Raw genomic sequence first — 25,570 nt, forward strand, 5'->3', positions numbered from 1 at the left:
TCGGAAACACAAAAATCAAACTATCCTCCTAGTTTGAATCTCTTAAGCCTTCCTGAAACCGGGAGGTGTTTGGAAGACATGTTTCCACCTATCCTTAATTGAGTCCCAGCCCCATTTAGTTTTCTCTAAAAGACAAGTCTTCTCTATTTCTTTTACTATTATTCTACGTGTAGTTCTAGCTGTCCATTTGTAAGACCCCAGGATGTACCCCTGTCGAGCCTTCCACAAAAATAGTTTTGTCAGGGCCATTAACAAGGGGATCTTTCCGCTGGCCTCGTTTCTTTTTTCCTTCCCTGTAAGGAACATTAGCTCATCATATTGGATGCCATTTAAACACTCATATTGCACTTGCATTTCTCTCCACACTTCTTGCGCAAAACCACATCCCCACATTACATGTTCTATTGTTTCTTCTTCTCCTTGACAAGTAGTCCTTGGACAGTTTTTGTTGTCGCTTAATCTATGAGCATACATTATGGATCTCACAGGGATTTTCCTGTGTAGCAGCAACCAGTTCAAATCTTTACACCCATTGCTCAAGTCTTTTCCTTGTGCTCGTTTCCATGTAGCCTCTTTCACCCACACACACAGTGTGTGGGTTTTTTCCACCAGGGTCCTATACAAGGTCTTATGATTCAGAGCAAGGTCCTTATCCTTACATTCTAAATGCTTCTCCCGCCACTTGATCAGCTTTGCATAATACACCGGTCTGCTTTCTGCTCTGGGCACACTATTGTCCCACTTGGTCAGTTGTCTCAATGGGCCTGATAGCCAAAAGCGAATTAAAAGTTGGCATTTGTGTGTATAAGGCTTGTTCAGTATGTTACAAATATTACAGTAATATAATACATCCAATTTTAAAGGGATACATGGAACATCTCTCCCTCCTTTTAGTATCGGCTGGTACATCATAGTTCTTTTCACATATTCGTACCCACCCCAAATAAACTTGAACACTGCGCGCTTTTTTCTATTTCTTCTTTTGAACAACGAGGAGAGGGCCCAGGCAGATGGCAGACTCTGCCAAAAATAGGTGCAACTCCTTAGCCTCGCTCTCCACGGAAGTCTTTAGTAAAAGGCGAAAGACTTGTACGTTTTGAAGAGAAGCCAGAGTGTGTGTTTCTTTGGCCTCGCTGGAAGCCGCAGTGACTCCTCGTCCCGGCTTCCGGCGTCACGGTAGGCCCTGTTTGCTTGGCTGAAGGGGCAGATCTCAGGCCCCGCCTGCTCTGCTCCAGAGTTCGACTTTGACAGGAGAGGGGTGACTGGAGAGGAGCACGTTCGCGGCTTCAGGATGCTTTCTGGCTCTTGGCTTGGCAGATCTTACTTTGTTTGGCTTTTTTCCTTTTGCACAAAGTCAGCAAAGAGGGCACCGTTCCCGGAGGCGCTGCAATACTGGGTCGGAGCAAACAGAGCGAGCCCCTTATTCGGCTCCCTGTTCTAAAAATGCGTTTAATACGTTGCCCCCGAATCGGGGGCGTATCAGATATTAAACTGATAAGAACAGATTCTACACTTGATCTTAGCCAAAAGGCAGAGAAGCGATGGCCTCCTGCAGGTTCCTGGCTGAGCCGCCTTCTCGGGACACTTCTCGCTTGTGACGGTGCGCTCTTTCACTTGGCTCACAGGGAGGGCTCCGCTTCAAATCTCCGCCCACCCACAGTAGCTCAGAGGTCTGCGGAGCTGCCTGGAACTGCACGCTTTCTTCTATTTCTTCTTTTGAACAACGAGGAGAGGGCCCAGCTAGACGGCAGACCCTGCCAAAAATAGGTGCAACTCCTTAGCCTCACTCTCCACGGAAGTCTTTAGTAAAAGGCGAAAGACTTGTACGTTTTGAAGAGAAGCCAGAGTGACCGGAAGCCAGTCACAGACCGCAGCCTCCAGGCTGGGCACACAGCAGGAGGGAGGCAAAGAAGCCCCCCAGCCAGGCTGAGAGGACCCCCAGAGCCCCAGCAGCCACGGTCGATCACAGCCCCGGTGCAGAGAGCGCCCTCTGAGGAAACACTGGAGATAAGAGTATATACTGGGTAAAAAGATAAAATAAATAAGAACGCAATACAATATAAATATAAATATCAATAGAGTAAGAAGATTAAAAAATGAATAAGAATAAAATTAATAAATATTAGGTAAAACCTAAATTAACAATAGAATAACAGGATAGAATAAATAAGCGTAAAATAAATAAACGTTAAGTAAAAGCCAAGTTAAAAAGGTGGTCTTGAGCCTGTTCTTAAAAACATGTACGTTCTCTGCGGCCCTGAGCTCCTCCGGCAGGCTGTTCCACAGACGAGGACCATACCACTGAAAAGCTGCCTCTCCGTGAGTATGTGTCCTGACTTTAGGGACAATCAAAAGGCCAGTACCAGAGGACCTCAAGGTCCGCGAGGGTTCATATGGTAAAAGCAGATCTGAGAGATAAGAAGGCCCAAGACCATTAAGACATTTAAAAACCAATAAAAGAACTTTAAAATCGATCCTGAAACACACGGGGAGCCAGTGCAGCGATTCTAAAACCGGTGTAATGTGGGCCCGCCCTCTCGTCTTCGTCAGCACACGAGCTGCAGAGTTTTGTAAAAGTTGTAAAGTTGAAATATTCTTTTTAGGAAGACCAGAGAGTCAGATAAAAGTCAGCTTAAAACGAGTTGCTAAAGAATCACGGCTGCCACTAGCTTAGGTAGCGTTAGTATTGTGCTGCGGGATCAGTGTTGCCAACTTAGCAACTTTGTCGCTATATTTAGAAAGTTTTCAGACCCCAAACAACAAATCTGGCGACTTTTTCTGGTGTTATTGGAAACTTATGATGACTGTTTGACCTGAAAGCATGTATTGCTCTTACTCTCAACAAGCAGTGGGTGCTGCCATGGGCACCTCACCCATGCCAAAGCGCTCTCCTGGGGGGGATAGTCCTCACGCACAAGTATTTGAAAAAGATGTCATGTCTAGTTGTTGATGTAAACAAACAAAAACAATTGTGCCTTTGCTTTCTTCATTGTAATAGTGCAACAATTTCAGTGTGGGAAAAACTGGTGGGACTCAGTTACACAGGCCTAACTGGTGGCTGTATAATCACCAACCTGTTGCTGTGTGATTGGTGGAGGTTGCAAAGAGGGTGCTTCACCATAAGTCTCCTTGTGTTGGTCAGAAGCAGATTGCTGTGGTCATCTGCTGTTTGCACGGAAGGTGCGGATTTGTCTGTAAACAACCATCACATGTCTGGTAACTCACCACCAAGCAGTAGTGAAACTTAAAAACATGTGACACAATCCAGAAATTAAGAAAGTTTGCCTTTCCCAGAAACACATTTCAAAAGGCACACTTTTTCCGTTGAAGGCATATGGTCTCAATTCCTGGATTGCATTTCACTACCATCTGGCAAATAGTTGAGTGTTTGCAGACAAGTCAGCATCTAATGTATAAACTACTATCTGGCTAGTGATCAGTGCAATTGTAAGGAGGTTTCAGGTGCAACACCTTTGTGTGACCAATTACATGCAGCGATACCAGCAACCTCCAGCAACCACAGCAGGATGTAAAAAAATGCCCAAAAGCAGTGTTCTGCACTGACCTGCTTTTTGTTTGTGCGGTGCTCAAGATAAGCTGATATCAATAATGTATTTGTCCCATTGACAGCCACAACTGGTACATTTATTTTTGTATGATCTGCAAGAATAAAAACATAGTTTAAGAATAAATTCAAGGTTGCTTATATTTCTTAAATTCTGTTTAAGGTCCACATCAAGAAAAAACAATGGAAAAAATGTTTGTTTCCATTTGTTATTGACTTGAGTGAGTAATAACCGCAAAGAATTGGTTTTGGTTTAGAATTAATTTACTTATACAATCACATAACACTGTATTCTAAAATATCCCCCTCCTTTTGCTACTTCAATCATGAAACTGACCAGTGATCAACGAATTTTCTGGCTTTTCTGTCGCAAGTCCCGTCTCTCTTGGTTGTTTATCGCCCACTTTGCGCGACAAAGAGGAAACCAGCGGATGTCGCGCTAAACAACAGCAGCGCGTTTAAGCTTGATCAGCTGTTGTTAGAAATGATTTAATATTAATTTCTAGTGTCAGCTGATGTTTGCTGGAGCTACAGCTGTAAAGCTAGAATAGAATAGAATAGAATAGAATAGAATAATCCTTTAATTGTCCCACAAGGGGAAATTTGGTTGTAACAGCAGCCAAAAACACAAATATACAAACAAACAGGACACGGAACAGAAACATACACAATTTTTCTTACATATTTACATTAAGGACAATGGTTACTATAAACAGAGAGTACTGTACAGTTATTAAATTAAATAAAAATAATTACAGGTAAGAGGCAAACCAGGTTGTAGTGCGAATTGGTTAATTAACTAACTTATTGCAGTTACAGCATTGATGTAAACATCTATGTTTGTTGGGAGCAGTTCAGATTGTACAGTCTGACAGCTGCAGGGAGGAAGGACCTGCGGAAACGCTCCTTCATGCATCGAGGATGCAGCAGTCTGTCACTGAAGGAGCTCTGCAGTTCAGCAACATCTACATGCATGGGGTGGGAGTCAAAGCTGCTGGTCATGATGTCGGTTTGGATATGTGGTGAGAGGGAAACATGAAGATGAAACCAGGAGATGTCCTTACTGAATCATCAGAGCTAAACAGGTGATGGAGAAACAGGTTTACCTTTTAGGTGACATGAATGAGTTGAAGTTATGAACTTTTTCTGAGAGACAAATAACACCAGGATCCTTTTCTAAGTAGCTGACAGCTGGTAACTGTGCAGGGGCGGATCTAGCAAAGTGTTGCCAGGGGGCCAGGTAGGGCATTAACAGGGAAAGGGGGGCACAAATAAATACTTTTCTTTCTTATTCTCATTTAAAATGTCTAGCTTTTAATAAATAATTATCTGAATCTTACAACCAACCTTAACAAGCAGAAATGATGCATTATAATTTTAGTTATTAATAAAAAAGAAATAGACTAATTCTTGCAGAGTTCATAAAAATGAATGACACTCTAAAAATGCTGTCATGGTCAAAATACTGGAACTTTTCAATAAAATACATTATTTATCCCAGAAAGTTGTTACAGTTACAAATGTTGTGGTATTCACATGTTTATTTCACATGTGAAATAAATTATTTCACAGCATTTCACACAGAACTTCAAAAATGGACCAAGTCAAGAGCCAGACAGAGTCAGGGTATATAAATAAAACTGAACTGAATTGAACAGGAACTCATCAAGCCCTTTTTACTTTAAGATAAGACTGAAAATATTCCTTTTTGAAAAAAGTTGGAGCTGGCTCTGCTGACTCTATATTACGCTTAAGTTGCAAAAGTGGACTTTGAATTGAAAAGATTTACACCAAAAAGATAAGAAACTAATAAAGAAAACGTGTGCCTATGGGAGAGCACTGCACATAGTGTTGTATCAACAATATCTGTGTATGTCAGGCCATAAAGAGTGCATAGGTCAAATCCAACTGTTTGCTTAAGAAAGACTTAACCTGAAGCACATTTACAGAACGAATATAGCAAACTGTTAAACAAGACCACGCTTTGTCATTTCAGCAAAATTAGGAGCGAATTGAGCCTTTAAAAAATATCTTCTTAGTTACCACTGTAGCTATATTACACTGACATATAAAAAAACAAAACACCCAGCTCGCCCCTGTGGGCGGTCTATCCTTCAAGCTCGGGTCCTCTACCAGAGGCCTGGGAGCTTGAGGGTCCTGCACAGTATCTTAGCTGTTCCCAGGACTGCGCTCTTCTGGACAGAGATCTCCGATGTTGTTCCTGGGATCTGCTGGAGCCACTCGCCTAGCTTGGGAGTCACCACACTTAGTCAGGACATTGGAGTAAATTCTCGACCATCTCACACTTCTGTTTAATCAATTCTCTGTTTGACGTTTATTCAGCTGTGTAAAAACTATAACTTTAATCTCAGCCAAACCGATTCACTCAGGAACAAATAAAACACTGAAAAAAGCCAAACAACAACATAGTTAAGTTATCTAAGTGACTTATCATGTTTAACCTGAGTAGAGAAAGACCACGGGAGGTCTGCAAACAATGTGCCGGGAGTCTGGTGTTCTCGCCGGCACTAATGAGCCTCGACCTCCTGATTAGCTGTCAAGCTGGTGGGTAACAGATGTCGGAAAATGTCGGAGCACTTTTGCAAATATGCAAGGATACATCCGACCCATCAAATCCGGGGGAATGAACGACGCATTTGTCGGCCACATTTGGAGCAGGCTTCAAATTGGGACGGCCTTCATCGCCTGTCTGTGATGTAATCAGCCTTCAAATGCAGCCTCTGGCAGATGCAGCCTAGGAATCGGGACATACCTTCTATGATTAGCAGGGTTAACTCACTAACATGAGTTAACTCAGACGTTCCCAAAGTGTGGGGCCCGCCCCCTAGGGGGGGCGCAGCGCCATTGCAGGGGGGGCGCGGCATGAAAAGGGAAAAAAAAAAAACCCAACGCTTGGACACTGCTAGCACGGGCGCCCACACAAAGGCAAAGCAGGAGATGAAGCATAGCTGAATATGTTTCCAAACCAACTTCATTCTAAGCCAAAGACTAGAAAATATGGTGAAGCATATCTTCCCTTTGGTTTCACCTGCACAAGTGCTGAGGTAGGTCTCCTTGCAGGATTGGTTTTCCCTTCGTTGGGAGCAGCGCTGGGCTGTTTAAATCATGGACAAACAGGATCCCACATTCTTGATTTGTAGTTCACAAACACTTGTTGTAATGACTAACTACTCTTGACATTTTGGAGATGTTAGCTCTTTATACAGTAAAGTTACAGTGGGATACAAATAACATCAGGTCGTTCCTGCCACAATTTGTTCCCCGGTTCAAATCACGGACAAACAGCGTCCAACAGTTGTTTATGTTTTTGAACCCATTTTGCACAGGGATTTTTTGAAAAATGTATTGACAGCAATGTTGAATATTATTACACAGAAAAAAACAACTACATGTAAAATAATTACACCGTGACGCCTCTGCCTTTGTAAATGGAGGGACAGTAACTGCGTGTAAAACCTGCAGATAGTCAGATTAACAGTATTTCGTCTCTACCTGCCATTCTGCAATTCATCTCATGTAAACAATAACGTGCGCACAGCGTGACCTGAAAAAAGGCACATACCTTTGACATTGTATGACGAACTCTGTATTCCTCATCCAGTAAACGCAAAAAAGGAGTTTTAAAAAATCTCCGTTCTCGGTGATTCGAAACGCTGTTTACGTGTGGACAAAACAGCTGCGTTTTCAAAAATACCCGTGTAGGTGTGGACATAGCGTAAAAGAGTTAGTAGTTTATTTTCTTACTACCTGTAATTTATTGCAGATTACTTGTAATTATTTGCTTAATTGTTTACTAAATGTTTGAGGTGTGAAATAAACCGCAATGGAGCAAAATATGGGTGTGTGTGGTTGGAGGATGTGTTCGTGCGTGCGTGCGTGCGTGCGTGCGTGCGCACGTGCGCGCGCGGGGGGGCGCGAACATTTTTCTTGTAAAACAAGGGGGGCCCAGCAAAAAAAGTTTGGGAACCGCTGAGTTAACTGATGTTCTGGGAAAGACTGGTTGAGAGCATACGTCTTAAATAATGCTGGCCTGACTGCCATCAGGTGGGATTCCTGGGAGGAAACATGAGGGCTCCACCCAGAGGAGGAGAGCAAAGACTGTGGAAATTTACTGACTCACCCAGACATGACAGTTTGTCCACAGTTAAAACCATTACAACTCACTGGATTTGACTCAATGAATCCGTTTTCATTTCTAATCACAATTTTTGATTTCCTGTATGCCCCCTTGAGTCTGCCACTCTGTCATCTCATTTAAAGAAGTATTGGAAACGCCCATGCGGGCGCGCGCACACACACACACACATACACGTGTTTTCGTGATATATCAGTACGTATGACAAAAATGTGACAAATGGGAACGTGCCTTTCCGAAGGTCCTAGAGGCATGGGAATCACAAAAAGTTTGACCCATGCTTCCAGGAACACGCCCATCTGTTGAGATTTTGGCTAGGGCGAAATTTTGGTCAAACCTGAATTTAATGCTACTTGTGAGGACACTGTCAGGTTTATGTGACTTATGAGTACCATAAGGTCACACACTGATATTTCATGTTTAGGTGAATTGTGAAGCCCATGGAAACACATAATTTTCAAGTATACATGACTTGTAAGGACCAGGTAAGGGTAGGTTCTGTATTTTCAGCTTGGCTCCTTTTGAGATTACAATATAATAGGCATGGATGCACAATAGTAATGCTCACCAGTCGGGTAACTTCTGACAGAAATATCAGACATTTATGTGTTAATAAAACAGTAAATCTGAGCTGTGTAGAGACTTAAAAAAAGACATAGGTCAAATGTGGTCAGTCTACTTTTTAAGTCTTAATATTGTAATGCATTAATTCATTTTGTAGTGAAATGCATGTGAATAAAAATGTGGAACATTATCTGCCTTTCTTATCATTTAATTGCAAAAAGCACCCAGCATAAACCACAGATTTATGAGTAAGAACAATGCAATACAGAAAACTGCAATACTGACATAAGTATCTCTCTTGCTTGTTTCTTTTTTTCTTGCATCTTTCTTTTAATGCTATGATCCTGTTGTGGATGTAGTACCTTATGACAACCCAGTCTCTGCCTTTCAGAGCTGCCGGCTCTGCTTGGAGGCAGCAGTCACATTCCTTTTTACCTGGTACTTTGCAGCTTGTTATGAAGTGAAACGTGCCGCTCAGCAACCTTCACTTCATCATTTGTCCACTTGCTTCTCACCTTCCCAGCTGTCATAAATGGAAACAAAAGAAAATATCTTAATGTGAATGCAAGAAAAGATAGAAAATATTCTAGTTTAGAATGTTAATACAAAATGTTCTTAAACCTTGCTTTCTACTGGAGCACTTTAAAGGAGCAATAAGCACAATTCATCATACTTAGGTTGAAGGAATTAATAATGGCTATGTGAAGAACTAGAGGTGTAATTACATCTGGAGTACAGCATGAAGTCATAATCCCTCTCTCTGTGTTGATCTCCAGCCATAGACTTTGGTTTGGTTTACAGGCAGTGCACAACAGCACACCTAGCAGTGAAAAGATATTGCTTATTGCTCCTTTAAGGATGCTTGGAATGAACCATTTGAAGTGCTGTGTTCTGCTGGGAATCAAATAAGATGAAATGATTTATGATAAAAGCTCTCAACAGTGTCATGTCTGAAAACAATAAACTTGTCCTTTGATCACAAGTATATTCAGCTAAAACATTTTGTATTTGGGTGCCTTTACCCCTTCTTGGTGAAGTGTTGCTAATGTTTTTGTTGTCCAGGGTGATTGAGGCAGAGGTGCCCTTCATGTTGTCCAGGGCAGCTGAGTAAAGCGTGTGGCTTGGAACCCCCGAAATACTTGGTCCTTGAGTCTTTGAAAAGTAACAGTGAAATATGAGAATCAATGCATGCAATAGGTCTGTTTGCTTTTTTCTCTGCATTGTAGGCAAAGTCAGCGTTGGGCAGTGTGTAATTCTACATTAAGGGGCGATCGTGGCTCAAAAGTTGTAATCGTAAGGTTGCCGGTTCGAGCCCCGGCTCCGACGGTCTCGGTCGTTGTGTCCTTGGGCAAGACACTTCACCCATTGCCTACTGGTGGTGGTCAGAGGGCCCGGTGGCGCCAGTATCCGGCAGCCTCGCCTCTGTCAGTGCGCCCCAGGGTGGCTGTGGCTACAATGTAGCTGCCATCACCAGTGTGTGAATGTGTGTGTGAATGGGTGGATGACTGAATGTGTAAAGTGCTTTGGGGTCCTTAGGGACTAGTAAAGCGCTATACAAATACAGGCCATTTACCATTTGATATGAATATTTTACATGTGAACATAATCTACTAATAATACTCATCACAGTGTGATTGTTTGAAATCGGATAGAGTATTATTATCATCATGACAACCGTCCCTGCTGTTCAGTTTCAATGTAACACACACTAGAGTTGTTGGTTCTACCAATTGAGAAAGGCTACAAAAACAAATTCGTGTCCTTCACAGCTTAAAACAATCTGAGGACAATGTAACACAAAAACACAAAAATATCAAATTTAGTAGGAAAAAAGATCAACCTGATGTTTTAAAGGGAAAGTTAGGACTAACAAATGGTACGCCAATTTCTTTCTCCTAAGATGTTCACAAACAAGTAATGCTAATGTTGATTATGGGAAACTTTCAATCAAACTGATTATTTTAATACAATCAAAGAGCATTTCATTTATGCACTAGGCCCAACTGACACATATACTTGATTCCAAATACAAAAAAATAATGTGTAACCTGTTGGAAGAATGAAGTGGGTATGTCACTCACCAATTGGTCTGAAGGAGGTTGAGACAGGATCTCAGCACTTGGTGTCTGCAACAAAAGACAACAATATAATGTCAGAAACATTCTCTAGTATAAATCCCGACTAGATAATTAACTACAGATCATACTTGTATCAGTGAACATTATTACAGAAGGATCTGACTTCCTTATACCAGATTCTATAGAAACTTAACACTGTATAGTTCTGCTGCCCAACGATATGAGGACAGTGTAACACACACTAGAGTTGTTGGTCCTACCACATGAGGAAGGCAACTGAAACACACTCATGTCCTTCACAGCTTAAAACAATATGAGGACATGACGACTGAACACATGTAGAGTTCATGTTCCTGACTTCTAACTTCTCCTGCTGTTGTCAATAAAAGCTCTAAACCCAAAACTGATGTAAAGCCATCTATTTCCCCAGAAATCCAATCATGTAAACTGATCAGCAGGAGGTTAAATAGACAAAAACATGTGTGAAAGGACAAAAATATCAAATTTTGTCAGAATAAAGATCAAGCTGATGCTTTAAAGGATAACTCTTCAGCCACCCGCCGTTTTTTTCTGACAAAAATATCCACACCCAACGCCGCGCTGTGTATTGTGGAATAGGTTGGGTCACAAAGTCTTACGCCGGACACAGCCTTCAAATTTGGGGAAATGAACTGTGCATTGGAGTACACTTCGAATTGGGACACCCTTCGTTGCATCGCTGTGACGTAATCGGGCTACAAATGTAAGTATACGTAAATATAGTGTCGCATTCCCCTGTGTGCCTCTTCGTATGTTTCGTTTTTATATGTCCCAGTAAAGTTTTGCATTATTCCCCTTTCAGCAAATAAAGCTGTATTTTTGACCTTCCCGTCTCTGCGAGTCTGCATTTTGTGTTCTTTCTTGCCTGCATTACAGCCATCTATGACATTAATATCATATCTATAAAGTGCAAACAAGATACTTACTCCAGTGTATAAACTTCACCTTAGACATGCATTCAAAAACACAATCATGACTGTTAAAACTGCTGCTGTTAGACATTTACATGAGGCAGATATATACTGATCGAGTATATATCTTGAGGGGCGATCGCGGCTCAAGAGTTGGGAGTTCGCCTTGTAATCGGAAGGTTGCCGGTTCGAGACCCGGCTCCGACAGGCTTGGTGGTTGTGTCCTTGGACAAGACACTTCACCCGTTGCCTACTGGTGGTGGTCAGAGGGCCTGGTGGCACGAATGGGTGGATGACTGAATGTGTAAAGCGCTACACAAATACAGGCCATTTACTACTGATTTGAGAAGTGTGGATGCTCCGCAATCTGTTTTCACGTTAAAGTTGTTTTTTCTTTGACTTTATAATCTGATACTCTCTCTCTCTCACACATGTTGCGTGTGGGAAAGTGTTTTGTACACTTTCCCACACGCAGTTCTTTATTATCTCTGAAAACATGTTTTGACATTTTAGCCTTTTTCCTGAAAGGGAAAAAGCATGTAAGCAGAATGCTGAGGTCAAGACTCTTGCAAAAGAGATTTTATCTCTAGAGTCATAATTTTCTGGTTAAGTGAAAGTTAAACAGTTATACATACACACACACACACACACACACACACACACACACACATATATATATATATATATATATGTGTGTGTGTGTGTGTGTGTGTGTATATATATATATATATATACAGTGGGGCAAAAAAGTATTTAGTCAGCCACCGATTGTGCAAGTTCCCCCACTTAAAATGATGACAGAGGTCAGTAATTTGCACCAGAGGTACACTTCAACTGTGAGAGACAGAATGTGAAAAAAAAATCCATGAATTCACATGGTAGGATTTGTAAAGAATTTATTCGTAAATCAGGGTGGAAAATAAGTATTTGGTCACCTCAAACAAGGAAAATCCCTGGCTCTCACAGACCTGTAACGTCTTCTGTAAGAAGCTTTTCTGTCCCCCACTCGTTACCTGTATGAATGGCACCTGTTTGACCTCATCATCTGTATAAAAGACACCTGTCCACAGCCTCAACCAGTCACACTCCAAACTCCGCCATGGCCAAGACCAAAGAGCTTTCGAAGGACACCAGGAAAAGAATTGTAGACCTGCACCAGACTGGGAAGAGTGAATCTACAATAGGCAAGCAGCTTGGTGTGAAAAAATCAACTGTGGGAGCAATCATCAGAAAATGGAAGACATACAAGACCACTGATAATCTCCCTCGATCTGGGGCTCCACGCAAGATCTCATCCCGTGGGGTCAAAATGATCATGAGAACGGTGAGCAAAGATCCCAGAACCACACGGGGGGACCTGGTGAATGACCTGCAGAGAGCTGGGACCAAAGTAACAAAGGTCACCATCAGTAACACACTACAACGGCAGGGAATCAAATCCCGCAGTGCCAGACGTGTTCCGCTGCTGAAGCCAGTGCATGTCCAGGCCCGTCTGAAGTTTGCCAGAGAGCACATGGATGATACAGCAGAGGATTGGGAGAATGTCATGTGGTCAGATGAAACCAAAGTAGAACTTTTTGGTATAAACTCAACTCGTCGTGTTTGGAGGAAGAAGAATACTGAGTTGCATCCCAAGAACACCATACCTACTGTGAAGCATGGGGGTGGAAACATCATGCTATGGGGCTGTTTTTCTGCCAAGGGGACAGCACGACTGATCCGTGTCAAGGACAGAATGAATGGGGCCAAGTATCGTGAGATTTTGAGCCAAAACCTCCTTCCATCAGTGAGAACTCTGAAGATGAAACGAGGCTGGGTCTTCCAACATGACAATGATCCAAAACACACCGCCCGGGCAACAAAGGAGTGGCTCCGTAAGAAGCATTTGAAAGTCCTGGAGTGGCCTAGCCAGTCTCCAGACCTCAACCCCATAGAAAATCTGTGGCGGGAGTTGAAAGTCCGTGTTGCTCGGCGACAGCCCCAAAACATCACTGCTCTTGAGAAGATCTGCATGGAGGAATGGGCCAAAATACCAGCTACTGTGTGTGCAAACCTGGTAAAGACCTATAGTAAACGTTTGACCTCTGTTATTGCCAACAAAGGTTATGTTACAAAGTATTGAGTTGTATTTTTGTTATTGACCAAATACTTATTTTCCACCCTGATTTACGAATAAATTCTTTACAAATCCTACCATGTGAATTCATGGATTTTTTTTTCACATTCTGTCTCTCACAGTTGAAGTGTACCTCTGGTGCAAATTACTGACCTCTGTCATCATTTTAAGTGGGGGAACTTGCACAATCGGTGGCTGACTAAATACTTTTTTGCCCCACTGTATATATACACACACACACACACACACACACACACACACACACACACACACACACACACATATATATATATATATATATATATATATATATATATATATATATATATATATATATATATATATATGTGTGTGTGTGTGTGTGTGTGTGTGTGTATATATATATACACACACACACACACACACACACACACACACATATATATATATATATATATATATGTGTGTGTGTGTGTGTGTGTGTGTGTGTATATATATATATATACACACACACACACACACACACACACACACACACACACACACACACACACACATATATATATATATATATATATATATATATATATATATGTATAGAGCATAATCCAGGCAGAACGCCTGTGTCTGTCCAGCCAATCAGAGAGCTCCTTACATCCCACAGTGTGGCTAATTTGAATAGCCGTGAGGAAGTTGTTAATCGAAGAGCTAATCCAGCAGCTAATCCCAGAGCGAACAGGAAAGGGAAATGGATTTTGAAATGAGTTTCTTAAATTGGAATTCAAAAATAAATTTACAAATTCAGAATTTATTCTACAATTCATTATTTAAGCACAGAATTCTTTATTTCGATGCGCGTGGCTCTCGCGGTCCTCCATAGAAAAATGAGTCCAGTATTATAGAATGAAACCAAAAACACCCGCCGCTGCCTTTTGACGGTGCAAAACGTTTCGTCGATATTTTTGTGTTTGTTGGGGAGAAGACTTACAAACATACTGTACAGCACTTCAGAGTCACACTGCTAGTGATCAAAGATTGATGTAAAATTGACAAGCTGAACACATTTTGTACTGTACAGGAGACACGGCACCAGATTGATTTGACAATGGTCTACAGCCAATCAGGATACAGAACACAATGCGTTGTTAACCCCCCCCCCCCCCAAAAAAAAAAAAACAAGCAAAATTGCACACAAAAAAATCAGCGAAAGGTAAACCGCATTATAGCGAGGGACTACTGTACACGACGACAGGACAGAGACAATTATCAGTGACATTATCTCACTTGTAATGGTTCAGATTGGACACTGTGACTGGCCGGTTCTGTGCTCCAGGCCACATGTTTGATACCCCTGGACCCATGCAACGAAGTATAAAAAAAACCGTGTCCACACTTTGGCCTGTGAAGAGTGAAAGCAGATATACGGCGTGATATCGAGCCAAATGCTTCAAAGTGTTCCTTGATGATGTGATAAAGAAGTGGCGTTCCTCCTCCAACCACAAACAGGAAGCTCATGAAGCGAGCAGTGTCAGTGCTTGTACGACACTCACCACGAGACCTCTGAGCAGGATGGCTGCAGTCGCACAGCTCTGCTTCTCCCTGCTGTTCACTCTCATCAGCAACATTCATGCACAAGAATTTATCGCCACAAGAGAAGAAGGAGAGTCTTTACAGTTCAAGCTCCCAGATCAAAACAGCTCCTGCATCACCTCCAGACGTGTTGGTGAAGATACTCTGGTCCTGTGGAACATCTCTGACCCCTGGAACAGAAACTTCACAGTACATGAAGACCTGACAGGACGACTCTCATTTCCTGAGACATTTCATGGTTCTCCTTCATTTACTCTCAACAACCTGACCCACTCAGACTCTGGACTGTACCAAGAAGTGTGCTGGACTCAGGGCAGCGTGACATATGAGAGAAACATCAGCCTGACTGTGTGTAAGACAGTAAGGGGGGAAGTGTTAGGAGGTGGTGGGTAGGTTTATTGTTGTTTTTTGGGTTTTGTTTTCCTTCTTGGCACAGGTAGGCGGGGCGGGGCTTGATGGCATTCCGGCACACCTGCGGCGCATCGGACGTCATTAGGGAGCGCTTTTATGGAGCTGAATCTCGGACGTCTGGTGTCGGAGTATTGTCGTCTCATAAGTGGTAACGTGTCGGTGCAAGCTGAATCTGTGGATTCCACGCAATTGAACTGCATGTCTTAGGATCCATCATCTGCCTGCTTCTCCTTTGTTTTAGTCTGTCCCGCTGCCTGTTCGCCTGCCTAGTTTTCGGTGTGTGGGCTTTTGTGGATCCGTGACGGAGAATTGCTTCATACCAGGCTGTGACCACCGCTACACCTGTATGTCGGTGTTGCAAGTAAGCTCTCCAACTCTCCTCGTCCACTTTTAGTTGAACTCTCGGCGATCGACGCTCTCTAACTTTGTTTGTCCCTCGCTTTTTAGGTAATTCCGGTGCGTCATCGGTCCGCCCGCATACCCCGGCTCCGTCTTATCCTGTCAGCGTTGCTCTCCGTGTACATTTTTTATCTGTCACTGTATATAGCCCCTTCCCTTGTAAATATTCCCTCATCTGTGTACATAAAACCTGCATCACTACAAGCCTGTGCTCGTGTGTTTCTGCCACTAATCCATTCGGGTAAGGTCCCCTTAACAGGAAGAAGATATCACAAGTCCTGAAGACACTGTAGACGTACAATGTAAAGGAGCAGGTGAGAATCTGACGGTGCGTTGGATCAGACATGACAATAAGCGGCAACAAGCCGGGCTGAGTATTTTCAAAGACAGAATTTTGAAGGTGAATAAAGTCCAAGAAAGTTTCCTGGATGTGACAAACACATCACTTCTTCATGTCTTCAATCAACAACAAACTGTTTACATCTGCCTGGTGATGAACCAACAGCAGTGTGTGAGCACTTACTCTGTACGTTTGACCAAAGAAATAAAGGAACGTTATGCTTCAGAGGGAGACACAGCTGTGCTGGAGTGTCCCTTCATGGACCCCATTCATGACCAGCCCCCAGTTTGGATGAAGGAAGCAATTTCCTACAATACTGATCAAGAAATTGGTCGAAACTTCTCGCTGGTATTTCCATCACTAATGTTAAATGATTCAGGTTACTACAGCTGTGTAGGTGAAACAGTAAGTCATGTGTACTTGCTTTTGGTGTGCCCTAAACTTGGTCCACCTGCAGTAAAGGTTTTCTCAGAGGGAGATGAAGTCACTATAAGACGCTCTGAGGATTGGAAAAATAGTGCTTTGGGCGTTATGTTCATTAAGTTGATCCAAACAGAAGACAAAATTGTGTACGATGTTAAGTTATGCAGTGACAATAGAATCACTTGTTCCTATGACAGCCTGATAATCTCTAATGTCTCACTGGAAGATGCAGGAGAGTATGTGTGTGCAGGTTTTAAGTCAGGTGAGTGTGTGTCAGCAGAAAAAACAGTTCTGATCTACAGAGAGCCCTTTGGTGTTTACTCGACCTTCTACAGAGTCAGGTGGATACTGCTCAGCAGTCTGCAGGTGATGCTTTGTGTTGTTGTGGTCTGTGTGACACAGAAAACCAGGAGAGGAGAGCAGCTTTCAGCTCAGACACACACTTAATATGCTTATAATAATAATAATAATAATAATAATAATAATAATAATACATAGAAGTGAAGAAATCAAAACAAAAACAAACAAAAATATTATTGTAGATATGAATCTGTGACCTGACTGGACGGTTCAGTCTCTTATATGATTATATATTTTAAACATTTTGCCTTTTTCTATCTTTCGACTTAATTCTTGTTTATTTCTGCTCATATTTTATTTCAGTTATAATGATTATGTGCTTTTTTGTTTTATGTGATTTGATGTTTATCCATATCTCATTCATGTATCTCTCAGAGTATCATTTTGAATATTCTTCTGTTTCTATCAGTGATCAGTTCGATCTATAATAAATGTTAGAAACCAGTTGTAAATGTATTCGTTCTTCACTCTGATGTGAATCATTATCATCTCTCTTGGAAAATGTATTTTGTTATTGTGTTTAAGAGCAGATTCATTACAGCACCATGTTCATCTGCACTATATTGTTTTCATTGTTGTGAATAAACATGATTGTCTGATACAGCAAACACTTCATAATATGGACGTTACTGCTTTGATTGTGTTTTTATATTCTCCATTTTTGTTAGGAATCATTTCTGAAATAAAAATATCTAAATCTAATTTAACAGGCTGAACGTTGATGCTCTTCTGTCAATGACTCCATGATGATTTTTTAATTTTAATAAACACACAATCCTCATATTTCAGTGCAGGATGTAGAGCAGAGTATATCAGTCAACTGGATCAGAGCTCATCAGCATTTTGAACTTAATATGCAGCCAACACACTTTAACACGTGTCTGATGTAGAGTGAAACATATCATGGAAAAATGGAAGACGAGAGAAGCTGCACATGGTTATCATCATTTATTTATTCATTTATTTTTTTGCCTGTCCCATTTGGATCTTTAGCCATCAGAATTGTTGTTTGAAGGCCAAGAAAGATGCCATGTTGGTCCATTTGATTGACCTTTATTATAATTGTGTATTTATTTTATTTTATTATCGGTTGTTACAGACGGGACAGACATGACTGGGGGATAGGACAGGGAGAAGGAAAGAATGAAAGAAAGAGAGGGAGAGAAAGAAAAACAGAGGGCAGAAGAGATGATGAGAAAGGGGGGAAGGAACAAAAAGAAAAACAAACAAAACACCTGGATCACCTGTATGGAGAAAAAAAACAAGAGAAATCAAACAAAGAGCAACATAATAAATACATGTTATCATCATTTATTATTATTTTTATTTTTCGATTTTTGGCGGTGGTAGAGTTTAAATTTTGGGTTTTTTTAATATTTTATTTTAATTATTTAAAATGTTTTAATGAAAAACTATGAATTTTTTTAGCGTCATTTTTTAAAATCTTCTTACTTGACGATAGTACGTTTACTGCACATAGCTTGGAGGACTGTGCTGAATCAACTCCGTTCACTGAGCAACACAAAGGCCTACCACACCCGGTGCACGGCATTGGTGCATGGGGGTCGTAGTGCAAGATGTAATAAAAGAATAGAGTCCAAATAGAAATGCACAATCACCAACTGCTGCACCTGTAAGAAAAAACAAACATACAACAGCTGGAACACAAAAATCTGAAAATGCACAGATACATCAATCAACAATCTTCTCCTGCAGCAGTCAAACAGTCTCGTTATCACACCTGCATGAAGCACTGTGTAAATGACGGCATCTACCACGTGCACGCGCTATTTCTCCTGCATTGATTGTTTGTGTGTGATAACAGTCTGAAGCACAAAGCTGTACGTGAGCTCCACTGCAGTGGCTCGTGCACCGCTGCGTTCACGGTGTGACATATGTATGTAAAATGTTTACTGAAGTTAGTGAAACAGTGTTTGTAAGGACTATAAGGTCCATAATTACTGAGGCAGTTAGACACACACACACACACACACACACACACACACACACACACACACACACACACACACACACACACACTCCATCTTTATCTGTATCTAGCATTTCCGAGCAGCATGACTTCATTATCTGTGTGTCTGCAAACACTCTGGTTTCAGTGGTTTCAGATCCATTTCTCTCTCACGTTTGTACAAATTAGTAAACACTTTTTATATTTCCCTGTTTTTACACAAGTAAGCAGCACGTCTTTATCAAGATCAATAAGCTGCTCGCAAACAAGAGTTTTAGTCAAAGGTAATGTAGTAATAATTAAACATTTTAGTATTATTTGTTGACTCCATGTTCTGAGTGTTACATTTTGCCAACTTGTCTATTGGCGATAAAAAGTTAAAGTTAGACTGAAAGCGGGTTCAAGTGTCCAGTGTTCTTCATGTCATGATGTTGCAGTGCACTCACACAGAGGCTGTGGATGCTCCAACAGCACAACTGTGGTTTGTCACTGATATGTGAGACTTGAGTTTGTGCAGCTGAAAGCAGATGAAGAGGTAATTAAAAAATAAATAAAAATAAAACAAATTTATATTTTTATATCTATATATATATATGTGTGTGTGTGTATATATATATAAATTTGTTTGTGCTTGTTCAAAAATTATTTAATATAAAAGCAACAGGCAGACTGTTCCAGGCATAGCCCTAAAGAATGTAGCCTCATGGGCAGTGTAGCCCAGTTGTAAGTAAGCTATTAAGAGTCGACTGTACACCGTGTTCGTGTTTTCCTCTGAAACAATAAGTTCTGTTGGAGCAGCCTTTCAACGCCTCTCTCTGTCTCTCACTAGCAAAGTCGACCCAGACAACAAAGTAAAGCTAGTTTTCAGCTACGAGCCGACACAGAACCCACCGTATTAGCCAGAGGTCCCTTTACTACGGTTCAGAGCCGCGGACCTGTTTTATATACGCGCGGAATAGTTTTAATACGAGATTGCTGCTAAAAGTGCAGCCTTACCTAATGTCCACCTACTGTTACTCATTTATATTAAGATTTAAAAACCTAGTTGGTGTTGGTATGGTGAGTAGCCTACAGTAATAGTAACAAATCACACAGCAATAGTACATTCATGTAGTTGTAAATAGCATGATAATATATTAAGTAATCCAAAGTATTCAGAATATGTTACTCTCATTGAGTAACGTAACGGATTACATTACAAAATACATTTTGGGGCATGTATTCTGAGAATGTATTCGTTGAGAATTATACTTAAATTTTTTTTTAATATTTTATTTTAATTAATTAAAATGTTTTAATGAAAAACTATGAATTTTTTAGCGTTATTTTTTAAAATCTTTTTTATCGTTAACTCTGTTTCCCTGGGTCTTTTCCCATGTGTTTTGAATAACTCTTCTTTTTTTGGCAGCGGTACTGGTTTTATTTTGTTGTATTTATCCTCGACACCTTAAAGGCCGGTCCTTGAGAATATTGTCGGTCATAAACCGGTCCGTGGCACAAAAAAGGTTGGGGACGCTGGTTTACAGGACTGACGGGACTCCAGGAAACACAAACAAAGTCAGTGTTTAAGTGGAGACTCATCAACAGACCCGGGCTATCTTTCCATCATCTGGATTCACTTACCCTAACGTTTGTTATCAGGATAAACTGTCACACAGAGTTTGTTATCAGTTCTCTAACCCAGGGTCTTCCCTGCACGCTTACATGAAAGGGGCGGAGTTTGGCAGGATTGAGAAAAAGATGCCTGCCAGCAGATTCGGATGCAACACAACCCACAATGCACTGTTTGCACACATTTGAGACTACAGCAGCGATAATGTGCAGAGTCTGCAGTGGCGGTACGCTGGACCTGACTTCCCTAAAGGGACCCCACATGACTCCACTCACTCACCTCTGGCAAGCAGAGTGTGTGATTCAGTTGAAACAGCCCTCATGTCAGCTCTGCTGGGCACACTGGGCTGTCAGGTGTCCCTGTCCCTTTTTGCCTGGGCTCCAACAGACTTGAGAATCACCCCTGCAGGTTACATAGGAAATATATAAAACCTTTTCTGCTTCAGCAGAGGATCTTTGTCTCACTGTTTATCACTACTACTGTAACTCGTGTTTTCTGAGAGGTTGCCATCAGTCTGTGAGCTGCACATCTGGACTGCACAGCAGTGGAAAGATCTCGTCCACTGTCACTGAAGTAGTTCTGTGTTATCTTAACTGAAATACCTCTTCTGTTTCAAAATACATTTCTAATAAAATCATTTTTAACATCCATGAATGCAGATTATGACTGTAAAAGGAGAAACAACATTAGTGTTCCCATGTTCTTGTTATGGTGCGACTGGATGGCCTTTGAACCCTGGGGCATATACTACGAAGTGATTTCAGCATGCCCAGGTTTTCTTTCCATCATCTGGATTCACTTACACTAACAATCGTGATCAGGATAACCGCTGGTTAGCAAAGTTAATCCAGGGTTTCTCATGCACCTTCACAAGGAAAGGGAGGTGTTGGCAGCATCTGACCAATCAAAAAAAGGGAAATTCACAGATAATATGACTTGTCTTGATGCCTAAAATGTTTTTATGCTTGATTCAATTTAGCTGTTAAGTGTCTTTTACTCTGCTGGTGCCGGTTAGGTTCCAGATTAGAGATCAGCAGGTATGAAATCACGACGTACTGACCAATCACTTCTCCAGAAAATAGTGTCACTATTCCTGGAAGATCCCTTTGACTTCTGTTGGGGGGGAAGAGAGGGTCTAAAGTTTCATTTTTGTCTAATGTCTTTGTGTTTCACTAATGAGCATCAGTAAGAAAAAAACGTGTTCTTAGATGCAACTTTTCTCCTTTGATGTTTTTTTTCTGTTGTCAGCAAACAACCACACGATCTGCGTTAATTCACTAACGGAGATTTGCCGCGTGGCGTTAACGTCATTTTAACGAGATTAACGCTGACAGCACTAGTTTTAATATTTAAGATATTTAAGGATTTAATTTTTAAATCTTTTTTTCATTTATGTATTTATTTTATTGTTATTTCACTTTCTTTGTCTGTTTATGTTTTTTTTTTACTTTTATCTCAGTTTTTGTGATGGAAAGCATTTTGTTCAACCATGTTGGTTTTAACGTACTCTATAAATAAAGTTGGATTGGATTGGACTAATATGATGAAAGCGAGCCCAAGCCTGAAATCGACTCCTGATCTTTGATCCGTCCTCACCTGGTCGTGAACGTGATGGTCAGCCAGGTATCCAGTTTACCTTTGAGTGTCAGATTTAGGCAGATTTGATTGCTTCCGTTTCATAATGACAGATTTAAGTGAACTCCTCTGTCTCCATTCCCAGACTTCTACTTTTGAATAAACTTTCCTTTAACTTGCTCCGAGTGCTCTTTTGTCTGCATGGTGTAACTGTAGCCTGGCATGCTGAATAACCAGTGAGTGGACCTTCCAGAAATATGTGATTTTGGTTGTTGAAGTAGGTCAGTCACCTTTGAAGGGCTGAATATTTATGGAGTCATCAGTTGACGTTCGTTTGTGGAAGTCTGTTTTCACTCTGATAATAAAGAGGATTTATTTATTTCATTGACCAATAATAAAAAGACTGTTATTATATTTTTAACATTATATGATTATAGTCACAGTGATGCTTTGAGGAAGACTGCACTGTTTGTCCCAGAATAATCAAACTGCCATGAAATACATTCACTAATTTACTATTTGGAACTAACACACTATTAGTACATCTCAGAGACACCTTCTTTCTCACACGAAGAGTAACAGATTACATCTCTTACTGTGTCCGACCAAACAACTGCTGTGGAAAGTCAGTTATTAGCAGTTTTTTAACTACACCCGTAAATGAACGTTTGACTGAATGCTGATAAGTGAATACTGAGAAGTTAGGAGGAAATGTTTTCAAATTTTCCTGCAGAGAATCTGATTAAAATGTTTTTTGTGAGCAAGAATCAGTTTGATCAGTGACCTTTTTAGCCAGATACCTTTAAGGTCACACATCCGCTGTAATATTATAATTTGCTGTTCTTTTTTTAATACTCCTTTGTAGAGAAGAAAAACATCTGGATGTCCTGATGCCAGATGCTTTTCTTTCCAAGCTCCTTACAGTGGCTTGCAAAAGTGTTCGGCCCCCTTAAACCTTTCCACATTTTGTCACATTACAGCCGCAAACATGAATCAATTTTATTGGAATTCCACGTGAAAGACCAACACAAAGTGCTAAACATGTGAGAAGTGGAACAAAAATCATACATGATTCCAAACATTTTTTACAAATAAATAACTGTAAAGTGCGGTGTAAGTAATATTAGATTAGTATATTATTAGATAATTAATCATTAATATTACTAATAATTATTATTAGTAATATTAGAGTAAGTAATATTATAGAGTAATAACCCGCAGTTCAAAAAAGCTGCCCTCCGACAGCCAAACCCATCTGTTCTCTGATTGGATTGTTACATTTGTCATTGACATGACATTGACCAATCAGATGAAAGGAAGAAAAATAGGGTCAAAATTTGTACTTGTAACTTGCAGAGATTCCCACGTTTTTTTTTGGCTAAGTCCACATACAAATCTTTTTTACACACACACAAATTCTTTTTACACATACAAAAGTACAAGTACAAAATATTTATAACCACATTTTGAGCCCACAAAGCTGTACGTGAGCTCCACTGCAGTGGCTCGTGCACCGCTGTGTTCACGGTGTGACATATGTATGTAAAATGTTTACTGAAGTTAGTGAAACAGTGTTTGTAAGGACTGTAAGGTCCATAATTAATGAGGCAGTTAGGCTGTTTCGCAATCTTGGCTCAGCACACACACACACACACACACACACACACACACACACTCCATTTTTATCTGTATCTAACATTTCCGAGCAGCATTGTCACGTAAAAGAATGTTACTTTTCTGTCACTATGTTATTATTCACATGCACGATCATTATTTCATCATTACTTCATTAGTCTGCAACACTTATCATTGTCATTATCCGGTTATCATCCTTATTATCATGTATCATTTACCACTTAGTATATTTGCCAGGGCACGCAGAATGACACATTCTAGATGCAATGCTTCATCATGCATAGCACCAGCATAGTGATGGGTCCACAGTAAGTCAGATGAGGACGCTGAACTTTCGTTGGCCGGGGCCTATAATAAATCACACTTTCACACTCGAGTACACAGTTGACACGTTCCCAAACACCGGTGATGGGAAACAGCTAGTTTCAAGTCCGGGAAAGGGTTGTTGTTGTTCTGAAGAAGATGATTTCCAGGAATTGTTCTGACGTCATAAAGGCTATAAAGCTTTCTGTATCGGGCCGAACGGAGAGTCCGGCCTCCCACACTGTATAATACGTGTGTGTTTAATAAATCACTTTTTGGACACTCCCTGGGACTCTGTCTGCGCTTACTTTTCCTTCCAAATCAAAAAGAACCATTACAGCATGTCTTCATTATCTGTGTGTCTGCAAACACTCTGGTTTCTGTGGTTTCAGATCCATTTCTCTCTCAAGGGAAATAAAGGGATTACACGGCCGTCTTTTCCTGTTTCATATGTCAGGCTATGGCTGTATCCCAATTCAGGGTCTGCAGCCTTAAAGGCCGCATTTTAAGGCCAATTACGTCACAGCGACGCGACGAAGGCTGTCCCACTTCGAAGGCTGCTAGAAATCCGGCCCTCAAATGCGTCCTTCATTTCCCTGAATTTTAAGGATGTGGCGGTGTAGACTTCGTGGCCCAACATATCCCAGAATGCATAGCACGGCGGTGGGTGTGGATGATTTTGGCGGAAAAAACGGCGGATGAGGGGCGCCCGAAGAGCAAACTTTAAGTAAGTACTGAATATCATGTCACTTATTTATGTGCAAATGTTTAATAACGAAGAATATTAAAACATTACTGTTGGCCACATGTCGGGAAAGTTATATGACATTAGTGACGTTTGTACTAACTTGGTTTTAAAGCCTTTACTTTAAAATATACGCTGTTCAATAGCTGAGCTTAATCTTACGGAGAATGATCAAAGCTCATGTAGAAACAAACAAACAATTGAACAAAAGATTTTCTCCTTCATTTCTGTCAGTGCTGTACGAAACGTTTCCAGCTGTTAGTATCATGGTTTCTAGGCAACCTGGGCAGCGCAACGGAGGCTAGACCGTCCCATTTCATAAGCCTCGCACTTCCGGCCTTAGTGGTCAGAGGGAAATACCAAAATAAAAGCTTCAAGAAAAACTCCCGCGCTAAAGTGTGCCGGTTGAGGTCAGGTTGTGTGTGTGCGCTCCTCTCACGGTCACTTTTGACTGCCATGAGCTGCTTCACCTATTCCCTACCAGCATGTCCAGCTGAAAACATTGGAAGAGCCGTTTTGTCGGCCATCCAACGATTCAGTGGTAGTGCACCCTCAACCTCACAAACGCCGCAGCACTTGGTAAGTTTATTATATAGCATTTTGGACGGGTTGATAGCAGTGTTAGCAAAACTAGCAAAGCTAAATTACTTAGCCAGTCCTCAATTATTTCATTTGGTAGGCAACAGACAGAGATCGAACATCATACAACTGTATTTATTTATTTGGTAGGTAACAGTCGTTCTTGATGTAAATGTTTCCTTAGGAATCCACCAATGCACCTGGACCAAGTAGACCTGCCG

General features: G+C 41.1%; 1 protein-coding gene, 1 long non-coding RNA gene and 3 other non-coding genes across 13 annotated transcripts in view; 1 reads left to right on the forward strand and 4 right to left on the reverse strand.

Moving 5' to 3' along the window:
* Positions 1–25,570, reverse strand: part of LOC146502969 (uncharacterized) — a 225,304-nt gene that overhangs the window by 106,591 nt on the left and 93,143 nt on the right. For 4 of the 9 annotated variants that reach the window (XR_014868788.1, XR_014868786.1, XR_014868782.1 and 1 more), the window contains exon 2: positions 10,367–10,411. Coding sequence is in view for 1 of the 9 variants with exons in the window: in XM_085131221.1 (XP_084987347.1) it covers positions 8,797–8,808; positions 9,011–9,105; positions 9,308–9,437; positions 10,367–10,411 (282 nt within the window). In the remaining 8 variants the exon portion in view is untranslated. Of the gene's footprint in view, positions 1–8,472; positions 8,809–9,010; positions 9,177–9,307; positions 9,438–10,366; positions 10,412–25,570 lie in introns of those variants that run through there. The other 5 variants (XR_014868783.1, XR_014868785.1, XR_014868787.1 and 2 more) reach the window with 4 other exon arrangements.
* On the reverse strand, positions 1,004–1,116 carry LOC146503045 (U5 spliceosomal RNA). The gene has a single exon (XR_014868922.1). It is a non-coding gene; the product is annotated as a U5 spliceosomal RNA (small nuclear RNA).
* On the reverse strand, positions 1,360–1,543 carry LOC146503046 (U2 spliceosomal RNA). The gene has a single exon (XR_014869099.1). It is a non-coding gene; the product is annotated as a U2 spliceosomal RNA (small nuclear RNA).
* On the reverse strand, positions 1,734–1,850 carry LOC146503047 (U5 spliceosomal RNA). The gene has a single exon (XR_014868944.1). It is a non-coding gene; the product is annotated as a U5 spliceosomal RNA (small nuclear RNA).
* Positions 14,692–18,203, forward strand: LOC146503048 (uncharacterized). Its single transcript, XR_014877838.1, has 3 exons — positions 14,692–15,557; positions 15,651–15,770; positions 15,857–18,203. It is a non-coding gene; the product is annotated as an uncharacterized LOC146503048 (long non-coding RNA).

Source organism: Neolamprologus multifasciatus, chromosome 14, assembly GCF_963576455.1.
Source record: "Neolamprologus multifasciatus chromosome 14, fNeoMul1.2, whole genome shotgun sequence".
In the NCBI taxonomy this organism is placed as follows: Eukaryota; Metazoa; Chordata; class Actinopteri; order Cichliformes; family Cichlidae; genus Neolamprologus; species Neolamprologus multifasciatus.